Source organism: Malus domestica, chromosome 11, assembly GCF_042453785.1.
Source record: "Malus domestica chromosome 11, GDT2T_hap1".
NCBI lineage: Eukaryota > Viridiplantae > Streptophyta > Magnoliopsida > Rosales > Rosaceae > Malus > Malus domestica.
Window position 1 is genome coordinate 34,209,922 of NC_091671.1, and position 17,717 is coordinate 34,227,638.

Below are 17,717 nucleotides of genomic sequence, written 5' to 3' on the forward strand. Positions count from 1 at the left end.
TCCATAATTTACGTTTCGTTGAATTCCAACTGCAAAACGTCATCCATATTCCATAAAGTTACAAATTCAGTCATCAAGAATCAGACGGTCTTAATTAGGATGCTAAAATATTCAACTGATAATGTAGTACCAATGTTCAATTTAAGAATAAATAATATTAGAAAGATTAAATTTTTTAAACTAAATTCACAAACCAAATTATGTAAGTTACAAATGATTGGATTATTAATTAAATATCAATTAATATGTTTAATTTTTTATTGGTGACACGTCATTTGGTTTGCAAATTTAATCTCTCTAGCATTATCCTTAAGAAATAGCCAGTGTTTAGTTTAAAAAGTAGTTAGTTTAAGAAAGTGTAGTACCCATGTTCAGTTTAAGAAATAATCAGTATTCAGTGCAAGAAATAGTTATAGAGTGTTCAGTTTAAGAAATAATGATCGTACCAATGTTCAGTTTTAAGAAATAGTTATAGTTCAGTTTGAGAAATAGTGTAGCATCCGTATTCAATTTAAGAAATAGTGTAATACTCTCAGTTTCAGAAAAAGTCAGTTTAAGAAATATCAGTGTTCAGTTTAAGAAATCTTCATTAAAATTTAAGTCCCTTAAAAAGAAAAAAAATCCCTTTCGTTAAAGTTTAAGCATTTCTCATTAAATAAAGTTGATTTTTATTGTCTCTATATATAAAGCTCTCTAAAATAAACCTAGCCTAAATTTTTTTCATTAAAGCCCCCGTAAAGACTAATTGGACAAGCAGACAAAAGAGGTGGTCTATTTTCCAAAACCTACTACTTATGACTTGAAATGAGTTTAAGAGAGTTTCCAAAACCTACCATTTTTAGTTTGCGACCTTTTTTTTTTTTTAAATTGTACCAATTTTATTTTAAATTTTAATTTGTACCCATATATTAATTTCTTTTTGTCCCTTATTTTTTTAACTTTTATTTGTAGTCACAATATTTTTAACCTTTTATGTGACAGCCTGTCCCGGAAATAAATTATGGACGGTGTGAAAGGACGATTTTTGCACTTGGATGTTGAATTTCATTGTGGTATTTGTGTGGTTAAAATTATGGATGTGGACCAATCCTTGACCACACATCTCCCTTTCTCTCTCTTCTCTCCCGTGCTTCTCTCTCTCTAACTCACTCTCCCCCTTCTCTCTCATTGTACGGATAGACACCAAAACCCTTTGGAACGTGTCAGATCGAAAGTTTTGAAGGCACCATCGTGTTCCTTGTGTCCTTGCGAGTCGAGTAGTACCATTTTCAGGTAAGGAACCCTTCGAAAGCTTGTGAAATCTGAACCCCAATTTTTTTGTACTGTTCATGTGGACGTGATTATGAACATTTCAGGAAGCTACAAGCTTGTAGAAAGCTTTAAGACACTCCTACGAAGCTCGGAGATGAAGAATCGCAGGAATTGGACGTAAGGAACCCTAGTTTTTCCAATTCCCGATTTAGTCACTATTCACATACTCTTAAACCCTTGAGTTTTTATGTTTTAGGACCATATCGAGCTCAAGAAGGTCCTCACGATGCTCGGAGTGCATCGTTGGTAAAAATTGGTCCACGGGAAGCCCAGTTTCGAAATTTTGCAGAGGTCGTCGGAGTTTCAACCTCCCCGAAGTATTTTCGTAAATTTCAAAGCTCGAGACAGGTATATCGTGATTCTGCATGTCATAAGCTTCAAATTGGTACCAATTACGTAGATTTTGGTTGAAAAATGAGCGAGATTAAGAGTTTTAAAAAAAAATGCCCAGTTTCCGGCTCCAGCGACGGTCACCAGAGCTGGAGGTTGAAGACGATGAATATTCCGTCAATTTTGACGCCGTTAGTTAAAATTGACTGTTTCTGTTAGGATTAGATGGAATATTCCCGAAATATACCTGACGGCGTCAATTGACACTGTCAATGTGCAGAGCACATGGCCGCGCGTGGGGGCGCGTCTGGCCGTGCGTGTGACGACGCGTGGGGAACCCAAAAATTATTTTAAAATTTTGGGGATGATCCTGAGGTTGTGTAGATTACAGTGGTGTATTCATATACCCAATTTGAGCACCGTATGAGAAGTTATTAAGAATTGTTGGTTAGGTGCTTAAAATAACGTTTTATAATTATTTCGCATATAGGTGAAAATGTGAATTGACGATCCGACCGTTGGATCGTCACCAAACTTTGATACGTCGTAATACGTAATATTTGAGGATTATAGGAACTTACGGATTGGGAATCCGATTTACGGATCTTCCGGAATTGGAGTTGTAAGTCCATAATATAGAATGTTAACCGTCACTTGGTTTTGATAATTGACGGAGATCCGACCGTTGGTTAGTAAGGAAATTTTAGGATGTTGTTCTAGGGATATATTGTAGACCTCTGGAAGTTATGGATTTGATATCTGAGTTGCAGATCTTCATGATCGAACTGCATAGTGACGTGTTTTATATAAGTTTTATATTCTATCGATATGAATTCTGAGGTTGGATTTGATTATTGTTTTAGGCGCCGATCGTCATGACGCCTTGACGTATTATGCTAGGGAGTTGTAGGGCAAACTCCAAGTGAGTGGGCAATTTTGTTTTCGTATTACCTATATACTACTGTTTTTCCCAGAAAATGCGTTTATTTGAAAATATGATTTAAATTGTCAAATTGTCATGCATGCAATTGTTGAGATATTTAGTTTGATAATTGATGCATATATATGTCAATTGACGTGGTGGACGCACAGGTGAGTTTTATTATTATTCAGATGAATTATTTTATATGAATTGCATTGAAAGCTCATAACCTGCACCCAGGTGTTAGTGCTTATATTATTATTCACCACACTGCACGCTCGTCTTGGATCCAAGTAGGTGGATGTCGTACAGACCATGTGAGGGTTCCGACATGCTAGTCGTATAGATCACTAGATGTGATTCCGACTAGTGGGTGACCTTAGTTATGCGCGTTGATGATTGATGAGAGAAGCACTAGAGCGTATTTATACACCTTTCATCGTACAGACTACCATATGTAGTTCCGAGTGACGTGCAGAGTTGGGCCGTATAGGTCACTGTGGTGACTCCGGCTGAGTGGGATGTTGAGCTATAGAATCAACCGTACAGGACCATTGTAGGGTCTCCGGTAGATTTATTATTTCACCTGATTGATATTGATGCATTCTTAGTATATTTTGGCATGGCATGGTATATTCTTCCTGAGATGTTATGTTGATAGAGGGTGAGCTGAGTTTTGTTGATATGTGTATATATATGTTTATATACTATTTTCTGGGAAAGTATACAGGTTTTACGGCGAGGGGTTAGAAATGTTTTAAATGAAATATTTTCGAAAAGCTTTGTTTATTGACCCACTCAATTTTGTTTTGCGCCCCTCCAGGTTCTAGATAGCAGAGCTTTGGTGGCCACGAAGAATCCAACGGTGTTCTAACAGAATTCACAAAAGGGGGATTCACCCTCGGGTGATATATCTTAGTAATTGTATTCTTTAAAGCTTCCGAACTATGTAAATGGTTACGTCACTCTCACGTGACGGCCAGCATGCCCTCCTTCGGGACGGGGTGTGTCATTTTATTTCTATCCATAATTTATTTATAATGTACCCATTATTCTTTATAAATGTACCACTTTCTTATATGAAAAATGTATCCTTTTTTTTTAAGTACCATTTTTTATGTAAAATGTACCCATTTTTTGTTATATAAAATGTTCTCCTTTTTTTGTATTATATGTATCAATTTGGTATGTAAAATGTACCCACATTTTTGTATAAATGTACCAATTTTTTATAAGTAACAAACCCAAAACTAAAAAAAAATAAAAAAATAAATTTACAAACCTAATATGTTCGAAAACTAGCAATACAATTTTTTTTATTTCGTATTGAAGAAATAGACACATTTGTGGGAGGTTCCACAAATGTGGCGATAAAGGACTATGGTTACTACCTTAGACCACACCAATTATATTGCTACTAGTAGTTAGCAACAATTCAAATGTATAATAATATATATAAATACATAATAATATATATTATTTATTTTCAATTCGGTATGGGATTACCGAAAGATTGAGTACACAATACCGAATCCCGTACCGAAATATTGAGATTGGTTCGGAATTTCAACCCGAAAATTTCTGGAATTTTGGTTTGGAACTTTTTTAGTTTAGGATCGAGATTTTTGTGGTTTGGTTTGGAATTTTCGAGAATTTTTTCCAATCTTAAATTAGGATGCTGGAATATTCAATTGAACCAATTATTTATTACTATTTAAAATTAATTAGGAATATATTTATATTTTAGATTAAAAATTATCATTGGGATAAGTCGATATTGGACTACCAACAACAACAACAAAGCCTTTTCCCACTAAGTGGGGTCGGCTATATGAATCCTAGAACGCCATTGCGCTCGGTTTTGTGTCATGTCCTCCGTTAGATCCAAGTACTCTAAGTCTTTTCTTAGAGTCTCTTCCAAAGTTTTCCTAGGTCTTCCTCTACCCCTTCGGCCCTGAACCTCTGTCCCGTAGTCACATCTTCGAACCGGAGCGTCAGTCGGCCTTCTTTGCACATGTCCAAATCACCAGAGCCGATTTTCTCTCATCTTTCCTACAATTTCGGCTACTCCTACTGTACCTCGGATATCCTCATTCCCAATCTTATCCTTTCTCGTGTGCCCACACATCCCACGAAGCATCCTCATCTCCGCTACACCCATTTTGTGTACGTGTTGATGCTTCACCACCCAACATTCTCTGCCATACAACATCGCTGGCCTTATTGCCGTCCTATAAAATTTTCCCTTGAGCTTCAGTGGCCTACGACGGTCACACAACACGCCGGATGCACTCTTTCCATCCAGCTCGTATTCTATGGTTGAGATCTCCATCTAATTCTCCGTTCTCTTGCAAGATAGATCATAGGTAACGAAAACGGTCGCTTTTTGTGATCTTCGCTAGATTGCTCCGGTCATTAGTGTGGATAAGTATATAAATGGATAGAGATAGGAAAGCAAACACAAGATGTACGTGGTTCACCCAGATTGGCTACGTCCACGGAATAGAAGAGTTCTCATTAATTGTGAAGGGTTTACACAAGTACATAGGTTCAAGCTCTCCTTTAGTGAGTACGAGTGAATGATTTAGTACAAATGACATTAGGAAATATTGTGGGAGAATGATCTCGTAATCACGAAACTTCTAAGTATCGGAGTGTGGTGTCGTCTTGACTTGCCTTATCTGTCTCATAGGTAGATGTGGCATCTTCTCTGGAAGTACTCTTCCTCCATCCAGGGGTGGTATCTTTAACTGGTGGAGATGCACAAGGTAATGTATCAATTTCACTTGAAGCTTACTTGTAGTTTCAGGCTTGGTCAAGCGCGACACAAACCATGTAGTAGGAGTCCCCCAAGTCACCGAGCTAGGGGGTCTGCTGAAAGAGGTGACAGACAAGGTAAGCAATCAGAGCTCCGACTGATTGTTCACCTTCTCCCCATCCTGCAGCAGCATGAAAGATAAAGAGAAGAAAAATGAGAAGAGATGATATGAGATACTTTTGCTTTTGAAGAAGTAACTTTCCACAGGCTTATTCTTGAACTGAGCTGGAGGGTTTTCTGGTTTCCTCCAGAGTATAAGGCCGACTGAAGAATTTGAGGGTCAAAACAAGTCCATCAAATCTAGAGTACGTTCCACCCTGCTGATATGGGATACTTTTGCTTTTGACAGAGTAATGGATGTATCGGCACGTGTGCTGTTACGCTTGTCTCCACATGCTTCCTTGTATCCTTCGCACTTGCCCTATCTGTTCCTCAAGCAGATGCGGAATCTTCCCTGGAAACATAAGATGTTGAAGATGAGTACTCGAGAGCAATGCCAGGTAAGTAATCAGGTAAGGGGTTCCAGGCAGTCAGTTCCTGGCTGGAAGCTTGATTCCAAGTGCTGACTGATTGCTCTCTTTCTCCTTGTCTTGCAGGTAAAAACAAGGTCAAAAGAAAAAACAGGGAAAAAGCATGATATGGGATACTCTTGCTTTTAACCCTGATGATATGAGATATTCTTGCTCTAGTATAGCTTGTTTGCAGAGGTATTATCAGGGGGAAAGAAAGCTGAATATTTCGAAAGGCTTTGTTGGGAGTGCCCTCTCAGATATGATGAAGGGTTGAGCATTTTTGCAGGTCTGCCTGTCCGTTGGGGATGGAGGTCGACATATATAGGAGTCTCCCTAACAACAAGTAGTAATGCTATTCCTTTACCCTGCTTGGTCATAGCACGGTAGTGGGAGCTGCCAGTTTCACATGTTTTAACTCTGTCAGAGCACTTTGAAAAAGTGGTCTGTGGTATCTGGCTCTCGAGATTCGGAGAACGATGCCTCTTCAATTTTTGAGAAAGCAATCATGTTGGGGGTCTGACTCTCGAGATTCGGAGAGCAGTGTCTCTTCGATTTTTGAGGAAGTAATCATGTTGGGAGTCTGGCTCTCGAGATTCGGAGGGCGGTGCCTCTTCGATTTTGGAGCAAGCAATCTTGTTGGGAGTGTTGTCTCGAATGTGAGTAAAGGTTGGACATGTTTGCTAGTCTACCTTGCCACGAAGCACAAAGGTTGACACATAGGGACTTTCCAATTATCCAGCAATGGTACTGTTCCTTTACCCTCTCTTCGATTTTGAGAAAGTAGTCATGTTGGGAGTCTGGCTCTCGAGATTCGGAGGACGGTGCCTCTTCGATTTTGGAGCAAGCAATCTTGTTGGGACTGTTTTCTCGAATGTGAGTAAAGGTTGGGCATGTTTGCTAGTCTACCTTGCCACGAAGCACAGAGGTTGACACACAGGGACTTTCCAATTATCCAGCAGTGGTACTGTTCCTTTACCCTTGTGGGTAATAATATGGTAGCTAGACCTTCAAAATTTATGTGTCTAAACTTTGTTAGTGCTGTTTCTTTGCTATTCTTTTACCTTTCTTGGTCAGAGCGATGTAGTGGGAGCTGCAAGCTTCACGTGCTCAACTTTGGCAGAGAACTTTGGCAAAGTGATCTGTGGTACCCATGAGTTATTGTTGCGTGTGGGAAGTGGGTGATTGAACAGTAAGATTCATGTGCTTTCTACTTCACCAGAAGTCTTCGACAGAATGCCCATAATTTCTGCAAAGCTGAGTGTGCGTGTGACAGGTGCTGACAAGGCTAGAAAAGTAGGTGCCTCTTTGATTTCTGAGATCGGCCCTCGTGGTCTCTGAGCAGCCCAGCTTTTGAGAAAGCGAGCGCCTCTTCGATTGATTCGGAGAACGGTGCCTCACCGATTTTTGAGAAAGCAATCATGCTGGGGGTCTGGCTCTCGAGATTCGGGGAGCAGTGTCTCTTCGATTTTTGAGAAAGTAATCATGTTGGGAGAGTGGCTCTCGAGATTCGGAGGGCGGTGCCTCTTCGATTTTGGAGCAAGCAATCTTGTTGGGAGTGTTTTCTCGAATGTGAGTAAAGGTTGGGCATGTTTGCTAGTCTACCTTGCCACGAAGCACAGAGGTTGACACACAGGGACTTTCCAATTATCCAGCAATGGTACTGTTCCTTTACCCTCTCTTCGATTTTTAAGAAAGTAGTCATGTTGGGAGTCTGGCTCTTTAGATTCGGAGGACGGTGCCTCTTCGATTTTGGAGCAAGCAATCTTATTGGGAGTGTTTTCTCGAATGTGAGTAAAGGTTGGGCATGTTTGCTAGTCTACCTTGCCACGAAGCACAGAGGTTGACATACATGGACTTTCCAATTATCCAGCAGTGGTACTGTTCCTTTACCCTTGTGGGTAATAATATGGTAGCTAGACCTTCAAAATTTATGGGTCTAAACTTTGTTAGTGCTGTTTCTTTGCTATTCTTTTACCCTTCTTGGTCAGAGCGATGTAGTGGGAGCTGCAAGCTTCACGTGCTCAACTTTGGCAGAGAACTTTGGCAAAGTTATCTGTGGTACCCATGAGCTATTGTTGCGTGTGGGAAGTGGGTGATTGAACAGTAAGATTCATGTGTTTTCTACTTCCCCAGAAGTCTTTGACAGAATGCCCATAATTTCCGCAAAGCTGAGTGTGCGTGTGACAGGTGCTGACAAGGCTGGAAAAGTAGGTGCCTCTTCGATTTCTGAGATCGGCCCTCGTGGTCTCTAGGGAGCCCAGCTTTTGAGAAAGCGAGCGCCTCTTCGATTTCTGAGATCGGCCTTCGTGGTCTTTGAGCAACCCAACTTTTGAGAAAGCAAACGGCTCTTCGATTTCTGAGATCAACCCTCGTGATCTCTAAGCAGCCCAGCTTTTGAGAAAGCAAACGCCTCTTCGATTTCTGAGCAGGCGCCTCTTTGATTTCTGAAGCTCCGTCGAGTGCAGATTTTTATAGGGGCTGGCATTAAGTTCCAAAGCACACTTGAATCTCCACCAGTAGAAGCTTCATTCTTGCACTTCTAAGATCTTGATTTGTCCGACCTCTTCTCTCTTCAACACCTTTGAAAATGTCTGGCCCCTCCGACCGTCGTTTTGACTTGAACCTTGTTGAAGAGGCAGCCCCGCCTTCTCCAGATAACATATGGCGCCCATCCTTCGTCTCCCCAACTGGTCCTCTTACCGTTGGGGATTCCGTGATGAAGAATGATATGACCGCTGCGGTGGTGGCCAGGAACCTTCTCACTCCCAAAGATAACAGACTACTTTCCAAACGGTCTGATGAGTTAGCTGTTAAGGATTCGCTGGCTCTCAGTGTTCAGTGTGCAGGTTCTGTGTCTAATATGGCACAACGCCTATTTGCTCGAACCCGCCAAGTTGAATCATTGGCGGCTGAAGTGATGAGTCTCAAACAGGAGATTAGAGGGCTCAAGCATGAGAATAAACAGTTGCACCGGCTCACACATGACTATGCTACAAACATGAAAAGGAAGCTTGACCAGATGAAGGAAACTGATGGTCAGGTTTTACTTGATCATCAGAGATTTGTGGGTTTGTTCCAAAGGCATTTATTGCCTTCGTCTTCTGGGGCTGTACCGCGTAATGAAGCTCCAAATGATCAACCTCTGATGCCTCCTCCTTCTAGGGTTCTGTCCAGTACTGAGGCTCCAAATGATCCCCCTCCGGTGCCTTCTCTTTCTGGGGCTCTACCGACTGCTGAGACTTCTCCTAAGCAACCTTTGTGAAGGCTCCCTCTTGTGTGTTTATTTTGACTCATGTATATGTACATATTTGTAGCTTATCGGGGATATCAATAAATAAGCTTTCCTTCATTTCAACGTATTGTGTTAAATACACCAAAGCCTTCTTCGCTAAGTTCTTTGAATTTTCTTTTGTTGAAGCTTGTATGTTGAAGCTTTCTGAGTGGAGCATGTAGGTTGGGGTAGTGTTCCCTTAATTTCCCGAGTGAGGAAAACTTCTTGGTTGGAGACTTGGAAAATCCAAGTCACTGAGTGGGATCGGCTATATGAATCTTAGAACGCCATTGTGCTCGATCCTGTGTCATGTCCTTCGTTAGATCCAAGTACTCTAAGTCTTTTCTTAGAGTCTCTTCCAAAGTTTTCCTAGGTCTTCCTCTACCCCTTCGGCCCTGAACCTCTGTCCCATAGTCGCATCTTCTAATCGGAGCGTCAGTAGGCCTTCTTTGCACATGTCCAAACCACCGTAACCGATTTTCTCTCATCTTTCCTTCAATTTCGGCTACTCCTACTTTACCCCGGATATCCTCATTCCTAATCTTATCCTTTCTCGTGTGCCCACACATCCAACGAAGCATCCTCATCTCCGCTACACCCATTTTGTGTACGTGTTGATGTTTCACCGCCCAACATTCTGTGCCATACAGCATTGCCGGCCTTATTGCCGTCCTATAAAATTTTCCCTTGAGCTTCAGTGGCATACGGCGGTCACACAACACGCCGGATGCACTCTTCCACTTCATCCATCCAGCTTGTATTCTATGGTTGAGATCTCCATCTAATTCTCCGTTCTTTTGCAAGATAGATCCTAGGTAACGAAAACGGTCGCTCTTTGGTATTTCTTGATCTCCGATCCTCACCCCTAACTCGTTTTGGCCTCCATTTGCACTGAACTTGCACTCCATATATTCTGTCTTTGATCGGCTGAGGCGAAGACCTTTAGATTCCAACACTTCTCTCCAAAGGTTAAGCTTTGCATTTACCCCTTCCTGAGTTTCATCTATCAACACTATATCGTCTGCGAAAAGCATACACCAAGGAATATCATCTTGAATATGTCCTGTTAACTCATCCATTACCAACGCAAAAAGGTAAGGACTTAAGGATGAGCCTTAATGTAATCCTACAGTTATGGGAAAGCTTTCGGTTTGTCCTTCATGAGTTCTTACGGCGGTCTTTGCTCCTTCATACATATCCTTTATAGCTTGGATATATGCTACTCGTACTCCTTTCTTCTCTAAAATCCTCCAAAGAATGTCTCTTGGGACCCTATCATACGTTTTTTCCAAATCTATAAAGATCATGTGTAAATCCTTTTTCCCATCTCTATATCTTTCCATCAATCTTCGTAAGAGATAGATTGCCTCCATGGTTGAGCGCCCTGGCATGAACCCGAATTGGTTGTCCGAAACCCGTGTCTCTTGCCTCAATCTATGCTCAATGACTCTCTCCCAGAGCTTCATTGTATGACTCATTAGCTTAATACCCCTATAGTTCATGCAATTTTGACTACCATTCAATTTAATTATTATAATAATAATCAAACCCGCAATGCCATCCCTGTACATTTAAAGGGACCAAAGTAAGGAGAGATGTCAATTTTAGGGACAACATAGATAAATATTGGAATTGAGGCACCAAAACAGTCAGTCATCGTACACTCCACTCGCTTTTCTTTTTTTTTCTTCTTCAAGAGCGGGATGACCATTTTGGAGTGTCGAGCCAGTACCGGCTCACTTTACTACGGAATACACAGCAACTTAAGCGACCTATCATATTCTCTTCTTCTTTTCCTTCCCTATTCAAATGACATGCAGGCCAAATGACGAGAGAGACGAGAGGAGAGAAACCGAAAAATAGGTTCATTTCATAATAAGATTCTAAAGATCTGGAATTTCTACTCCTCTACAATTAGTTACCGAAAAGTTTGATGAAAATTCAGGCCGGATTTTCAGCTTGACCATTTCAGTAAAACTATATTCCGGGCCGACAATTGCAGAATGGAAGTTTCAGTTCAGAGCAATCCCATCCATGCTATATACATTATCCCAAAACATATTTACGCCGACCGGATAGATTCCATGAAAGACGCTCTAATAATTAAGTTTAAAACTTTTTGACCAAAAAAATCTCACCTCTTAGATGTTTGACATAAGAGTCGAGGTCTTGAAAAATCACTTTTTCAACATGAAATCATTGATGTTGCAGCCTGAGGCATACTCGCAGTTTGGTTGTTCTCAGATGTTGCTGGTGATATGAATCTCTCACAATCCTTGACCCCGATTCTTGTGAACTCCGCGACGAGCATAGGCAGATGGTCGGCAACAGAACCCTTGAACCGCTGTGAGCAGCTCTTGTCACCCTCATCAACATCTTGAACACCACCTTTGACCAGACACCCCACTTGAGCACCATCCATATATGCTTTGCATGCCACCAGAATGTCACGAGCACGATTGTAGAAATGGCCCAGGACAAGATCCTCAAAATGCTGCATCCAGATATAAGTTATAACTGAGACCTTAAATGTTGCATGACGTAGGACAGAGTAGGGCAGCGGAATATAGATAGTTTAGCAGAAGCAAAAATACAGAAAACTAAAATTAAAACAACAGTAAAGGATAACTGGAAGTGTGCCAATTTTGCCTAAAGCAGCAGTTTTGGCTGCTAACTGGGCAATATGACAAAATGATCATTAGAAAAAAAAATTGTCAATAACACCAAATATTTTCCGCTCATAGGTGCTATTTGCTTGTGTAGTCGACAACATCAACTGCTTAGTTTGTAAAAAAGCAATTCTCTAATTTCTGGACAGAAATTACAATAAACTGATTGTATAATGAATTGGCAAACAGGATCTTTGAAGTTTTCACTCTTATCATTCATTAGCATAGAAAATCATTCTAATGGAAGTGATTTTCACACAACCCTTTTAGCTTCTCTCACACACCCTCTATATTTCTGGCCATCGGAATTGAATAAATCAAACTGAAACAATGGATAGAATTAAATAGGGGTATGTGAGAGGCTTAAATAGGGGTATGTGAGATGCTAAAATGGGTGTGTGCTTATCATTTCCCTACCAATTACTCAAAAATGATGCCTCTGACACTTTCTTTCTATATGCTCAATACAAAAACTGCAATGCTGCATTTGGATAAGTGAGTGACAATATTTAAAAGATGGGCTTATTCTCAGAAATAGTTAAGTTTCTTGTTATGGAGGAAGTGACATCAAGCATGATGGAATGTAAAAGATATGTGTCGGTGGCCATGTGGCTGGTGGCAGTGACAGTGGGTGGTAGCAGCAGCGGTTATGGAGGAACTGACATCAAGGGTGATGGGAACGAGGTGATGATAATCGGTGGGGGCAGGGTTGAGGGTTGTGGCAACGTCAGCAGAAAAGTGGAGAAGTGAGTAGTTTTAGTAATTGTGGCGGCAACAGTAGAGGTTGGGTGGTAACAGTGGAGATGTGGTGGTGGTTGGGGTTGCTGTTGAAATTTTGTTAAACACTAACTGTCTTGGAATTTAGTAAATAACAACTATTTATCTGGAAATTTAAAGCCAGTGTTAATGACCCTAATTCCAGATCTGTTTACATTTTGAATTTCAAAATTTCCTTGATGCCAAACAAGAAATTACAGATAGTCACTTCTGAAACTCTGACTTCCCCCTAAACACCTAGTTCAATCCTATCATCCTAGGTTCCTAATACACTGCAAATTCCAGAAGGAGCGACATGATGAGTTTGAAATGAAATAAAAAAACTTCAGTGAGGAAACAGTTTTAGAAAAGAAAGGAAAATTTTGCATTTTCAGAAATTCAAGATTATTTTTGTTTAACATTTCAGGGAACTTAGCATTCATTGATATGTTCAGTCTGATTATTCTGAACGTTTCAAAAACATTCTACTCCGTTTCAGGTATTGATGCACATGAATCATTATTCAAAAACTATAACCAAAATGCCAAGCAGATAATCTAAAATGCTTCACACCAATCTCACACTGCAAAAGGACTGAACATAGTCCAGAGTATCAGGAGAATGGAGAAAGAAAAAAAAATTTACCTTTGGAGGTTTCCTCATGGTGTACACCATTGTCTTTAACGAAAGGATGAATGTATTCTCATTGTACTCCTCGGACATCTTTTCACCAGCTTCTGAACCATTCATACTTGCACATCCAGGCTCATTAAAGTAGGGTTTTGTGTTCAAGATAAGCCCTTGTATAGAGACCAAAACTTGTAGCATGGTTGACACACCCGGGAGCCACTTCTCATTCTTGTTCCCAGACCAGGTATTAAGAAGGCTGAGGCATACTTTTCCACAATTGTACAAATTTGGATTTAATCGAAGGCCACCAGAGTGGTAGTAAACATTCTGCATAACCAAGTTCCCAGTTAGGCCAAAGATGCAAACAGATATAAATCAATTCTAAGCGTTCGAATTATCACACACCGGTGGTACATTGGGATAGCCACTGGGGAAGCAAACATCAAAGAAGAAGAGACCATCATGGTAAGGAGTACCCTCCGCCCCAATAATTACAGCTCTCAAAAGATCCATTCTTGTCTCATAAGCTCTAACAAATATTGTATCTGTGGATGTCATTAAAAAAAGGGGTAAGTGCACCTAAGTTTCTATAGTACAAACAACCATCCAAAAACTATATCCCATATATTCTCAATTCCAACTTTCAGTGCAAAATCAATTAATTACAGCAGTCAGCATCATGAAACAACCGGTGCAAAAATTTGATAAAAATGAATAGGCTAAGAATGGGAAAACTTCACTACCATTAATTCAAAACAGTTATTTAAAAGAAAATTCCAAATAAAAAAACAGAACAACTCACCAGGCAAATCCTTCTCCAGGATCTTCCACTCTTCCTGAATTCTCTTTGCCCAATTCTTTGGTGGCTTCAGAACGAGTAAAAATAAAACATAATAAGATAGGGAATTACAAAAGAAAACAAAATAATTGCATTAACTAAATCATCCAAAATTTACCTGCTTTGTTGAATAACCACGCTTAATATAGTGATGGTCTGAATGATCTTCAACTGTATCAAATTGTTTGAAACCCTGAAACTTAAGTATAATTTCATCCATTTCCATGGCAGAAATTTTCCTCCCAGGGCTTGTTGAAATGCCTCCTGGAACAAGATTATTCTGAATTTGCGCATTAGGAATCCAAGGACTACCTGCTACTTCCCCAGGAGGATATGCTGAACCCAATGGATCGTAGAAGCTTGAATTAAATGGCATGGTATTAAATTTGGAAATGGGCCCAGGCCACCCAGGAACGGGCATGGGTTTAAAAGAAGCACTTGAACCCTTTTTCTTTAGAATGTTATGAAAATACGATGCAGAAGATGTGTCAGCTTCGGAACCAAGCTTCATTGCATCAAAGTGATTCGTTGAACCATTTGAAGAAGCTAGCTTCTTTTTGGGCTGGAGTCCTAAAAGCCATTGAGACTTTGATGACTCTTTACCAACTGGGAAATTAGGAGCACTCCCTTGATGTTGCAAAGCAGGTTGTTTCTTTTTACCCCTGGCAGTTTTTGGAAGTTTCCATGCTGATGATAGATTCACTTCAGGTGGGTGGGCAGTACTATCAATTTGGGTCTTCAAGCTTGAACTACCCCTAAAAAGTGGCTTCTTGCTGAAATGATCAGGCTCTGGTTGCATTTGAAATGTCTTATCGACAGAAATAATTCCAGAAATTGATTTAACTTTACTTTTAGAAGGATCAGACAACCAAGGAATAGGTGCCTCTATTCCAGGGGGGATATCCACATTATCAAAATGGGCTTGCAATTGGGCATACTCATCGACGTCCATAAACTCATCAAGAAAAAAATCAGCAAAGTCGTCATCTTCATATGATAAATCAGAAGTATGACCATCTAAGTTGATCACGTTAGCTGGGACAAAACTCTTAGCAGCTTCAATCCCATTCGCTGACCCAGGGGTTGTCATACCAGGAGGGCCAAAATAGCTATTGACCTCAGCTTCCTGAAAATACTAGTAATATCATAATGCAAATATGTTAAGAATGCTAAAGCTACAATTGAATATTTATCATTCAACAAAATGACAACAGCCATAGAGTGTCATTCAAGTCAATAATACACCTTATCTTGATGATCATGGTAGCCATCTGAAGAGCTTCTTATTGCCTTCCCTTTGCCACTTCTATCAACTCTATCATCGATAATCATTGCAGCGACTGGATCTTCATCTTCGTCAATTTCAATCACATCATACTGAAGAACCTAAAAAGGATTAACCACAACACATACCTGTTCAGACTGACTGAATTCCAACCAATGCCAGAAAACAACAATTCAAAAAAAAAAAAAAAAAAACAAACAAACAAACAAACAAACAAAGGCATCCTACAAAAATGTTACCAATTAGTTGCAAAATACAAATGAGGAACAAAAACTTTGGATGGAATAGGGGTTATAAGCACAAAAGTAGGACATGAAAACCTCTTCACAAAGTATGAGAACCACATTCAATTGAAAACTGAAATGCTTGATTTTAATTCTGTAACCATCACCAAGCTTGAACACTATATAGCAACAGATGTATTCAATTCTTATAAATCTATATTTATACGATTATAACCAGTAAAAGTCATCGAATAAAACGGAAAAAGGCAATGCCTGCAAAGGCACACCTTCATCGGGCCCAGAAAAACATAGATGATGGTTACAGTAAACCCGGCGCCATGCATGCGATCATGGGAAGGAAATTGAACAAAAGGCAAACTGATAACGCGGAACGGAAGCTCAATGTCCTCATTATACACAGGACTGCCAATAAATTGTTCAAAATTGTAAACAACAACGGGTGCAGTGAATGAGCTTGTGACAATGCTTTAGCAATACCCCAAAAAACTTCAATCTTTCAGGAAATTAGGAACAAATGAATACCATAACCAAACAAATTGCTAAAAATCCCTAGAACAAAATTAACTAAAAATTTGAAAAATTGGGCAATTAAGTGCCAAGATTTTATACCAATGTTCCAATCAACTCGTATTAGCCCGAAATCAAATGGACCAAAAAATCCAAAATTGAATTGTGATCAGTGATCAAGACGGTAACTTGATCAATCAAAGCAGATTACCAGCTCCCAAAAATACTAATCTCATCACAAGTGCATGATCGAACCAGGTAAATCACAAGAACCATCGAAGATTGAGTTATCGATTGATCAAACGACAGAGAAATCGTACCTCTTTGAGTTTGAGCTTCTGAAATTTCGGGGCCCGGGTAATCGGAGTAGCCGGAGGCGAAATCTCTACGACGTCCTCGGAATCCATGCACCCAGAACCGCTATCGGAAGACAAACGCTTCTTCCTGTTTGGAGCGAGAGAAAATTAGAGAAAATAGAGAGAGAGAGAGAGAGAGTTTTGTTCTTTTGAAAATTGAGTGAGAGTAAGTACTTGGAATTCCGAGGTGTTTTTATATGTAACGGCGGCGGCTCCATTGGGAGCGGCTGTTCTGACTTGAAGTCGGTTTTGTTTTAGATGCAAAAGCAAAAGGGCAACCAAATAAAAGGGGTTTCAGCGGCTGAGAAAACCGGCGGCGGCTCGGAGGCTCAGCGGCTGGGTTTTGGCAGAATGGGTTCGCGCCTTGTCAAGGAAGATCAACATAAATTACGACGACGACGACCAAAAGAGTGTGTTTGTGTGTGCGTGAGTGGGAGTGTTCCCTTTCCTATCATATTACACGTTTTGCGCCTCGAATTACCATTTATACCCCTGCTTCCTCCACACACAAACCACAGCCTTTGGGCTGTTTTTGGAGAAGTAAAATGACAGCGTTTGATTCAATAAAATAATGTCATGCGAATTAGGTTAACGTATTTTATTATTTTATGCATCATATGGTATATACGATTCATTTAAAACAATCTAATAACTTCTCACTTAATTCTACGTTCTAGTAATTTTTTTTATTTACTCGTAAATAAGATATCTTAAATTTAAATCAAATTATTATGACTAGTCTATTGTAAGGTTTAGCTGACTTTCTTACTCGTTAGTGTAGCTAATATCGTATTGTATTAAAAAATTGCTTTCTTGACTTCAGCTTTCCAATTCTTCTTTAGTACCTAGAACACCATTTGCAGTTGTACAAAGGCATTAAATTTGATTATGGCTCGTTTGGTAGTAGCTTTAAAATTATTGAAATGTTTTTAGAAAATGTTTTTTTTTTGTTCTAAAAACACTTGAATTGTTTTCTATAAGAAGTAACAATTATGTATTTTTTGCAGCAAACGCTTCAAGTAATTTTTGAAAATCTTTTTGCATTTTGAGCAAATATTGATTTTGAAAATATTTTTCACTCGTACGCTTCCATACAAGTTCTCAATAATTTTAAATTGACGATCGATATCGGTTAATTTGATCTTAGGCCCAAAAATACGCAAATGTACACAGGTACAGAAGAAAAAAGGGTATTTGGCTCGTGCGCCTTCTGGTTGTTCTTCCTGTTGTGTCACATCACCTATTGTGGGAAAAAAACAAAAATCAA

The 17,717-nt window shown here is 39.8% G+C and overlaps 1 protein-coding gene and 1 long non-coding RNA gene across 5 annotated transcripts; one reads left to right on the forward strand and one right to left on the reverse strand.

Moving 5' to 3' along the window:
- The first annotated feature begins 1,026 nt into the window (after nt 1-1,026).
- On the forward strand, nt 1,027-3,727 carry LOC108172966 (uncharacterized). 2 transcript variants are annotated; one of them, XR_011572653.1, is made up of 5 exons: nt 1,083-1,272; nt 1,356-1,428; nt 1,508-1,659; nt 2,505-2,563; nt 3,387-3,668. It is a non-coding gene; the product is annotated as an uncharacterized lncRNA (long non-coding RNA). The 2 variants fall into 2 exon arrangements; XR_001789553.3 differs by lacking the exon at nt 2,505-2,563 and having other exon boundaries at nt 1,027-1,272; nt 3,387-3,727.
- A 7,285-nt stretch (nt 3,728-11,012) lies between these two features.
- Nucleotides 11,013-16,912, reverse strand: LOC103413292 (probable ubiquitin-conjugating enzyme E2 26). Of its 3 annotated transcripts, none has more exons than XM_070807404.1 (8): nt 16,625-16,912; nt 16,415-16,538; nt 15,303-15,443; nt 14,176-15,183; nt 14,022-14,085; nt 13,625-13,764; nt 13,235-13,546; nt 11,013-11,658 (listed from the first exon to the last, which is right to left on the reverse strand). In XM_070807404.1, the coding sequence occupies exons 1-8, from the start codon at nt 16,666-16,668 to the stop codon at nt 11,350-11,352; spliced, it is 2,142 nt and encodes a 713-aa protein (XP_070663505.1). In that variant the 5' UTR covers nt 16,669-16,912; the 3' UTR covers nt 11,013-11,349. The 3 variants fall into 3 exon arrangements, with proteins under 3 accessions (XP_070663505.1, XP_008349988.3, XP_008349990.3); XM_008351766.4 differs by having other exon boundaries at nt 14,176-15,192; XM_008351768.4 differs by lacking the exon at nt 16,625-16,912 and having other exon boundaries at nt 14,176-15,192; nt 16,415-16,617.
- Nucleotides 16,913-17,717: the final 805 nt, after the last annotated feature.

Coding starts and splice junctions, on each gene's coding strand:
- LOC103413292 (XM_008351766.4), bottom strand. CDS start 16,668: ATGGAGCCGCCGCCGTTACATATAAAAACACCTCGGAATTCCAA. Junction 16,539..16,624: donor AAAACACCTCGGAATTCCAA/GTACTTACTCTC, acceptor CGCTCCAAACAG/GAAGAAGCGTTTGTCTTCCG. Junction 15,193..15,302: donor ACCATGATCATCAAGATAAG/GTGTATTATTGA, acceptor TGATATTACTAG/TATTTTCAGGAAGCTGAGGT.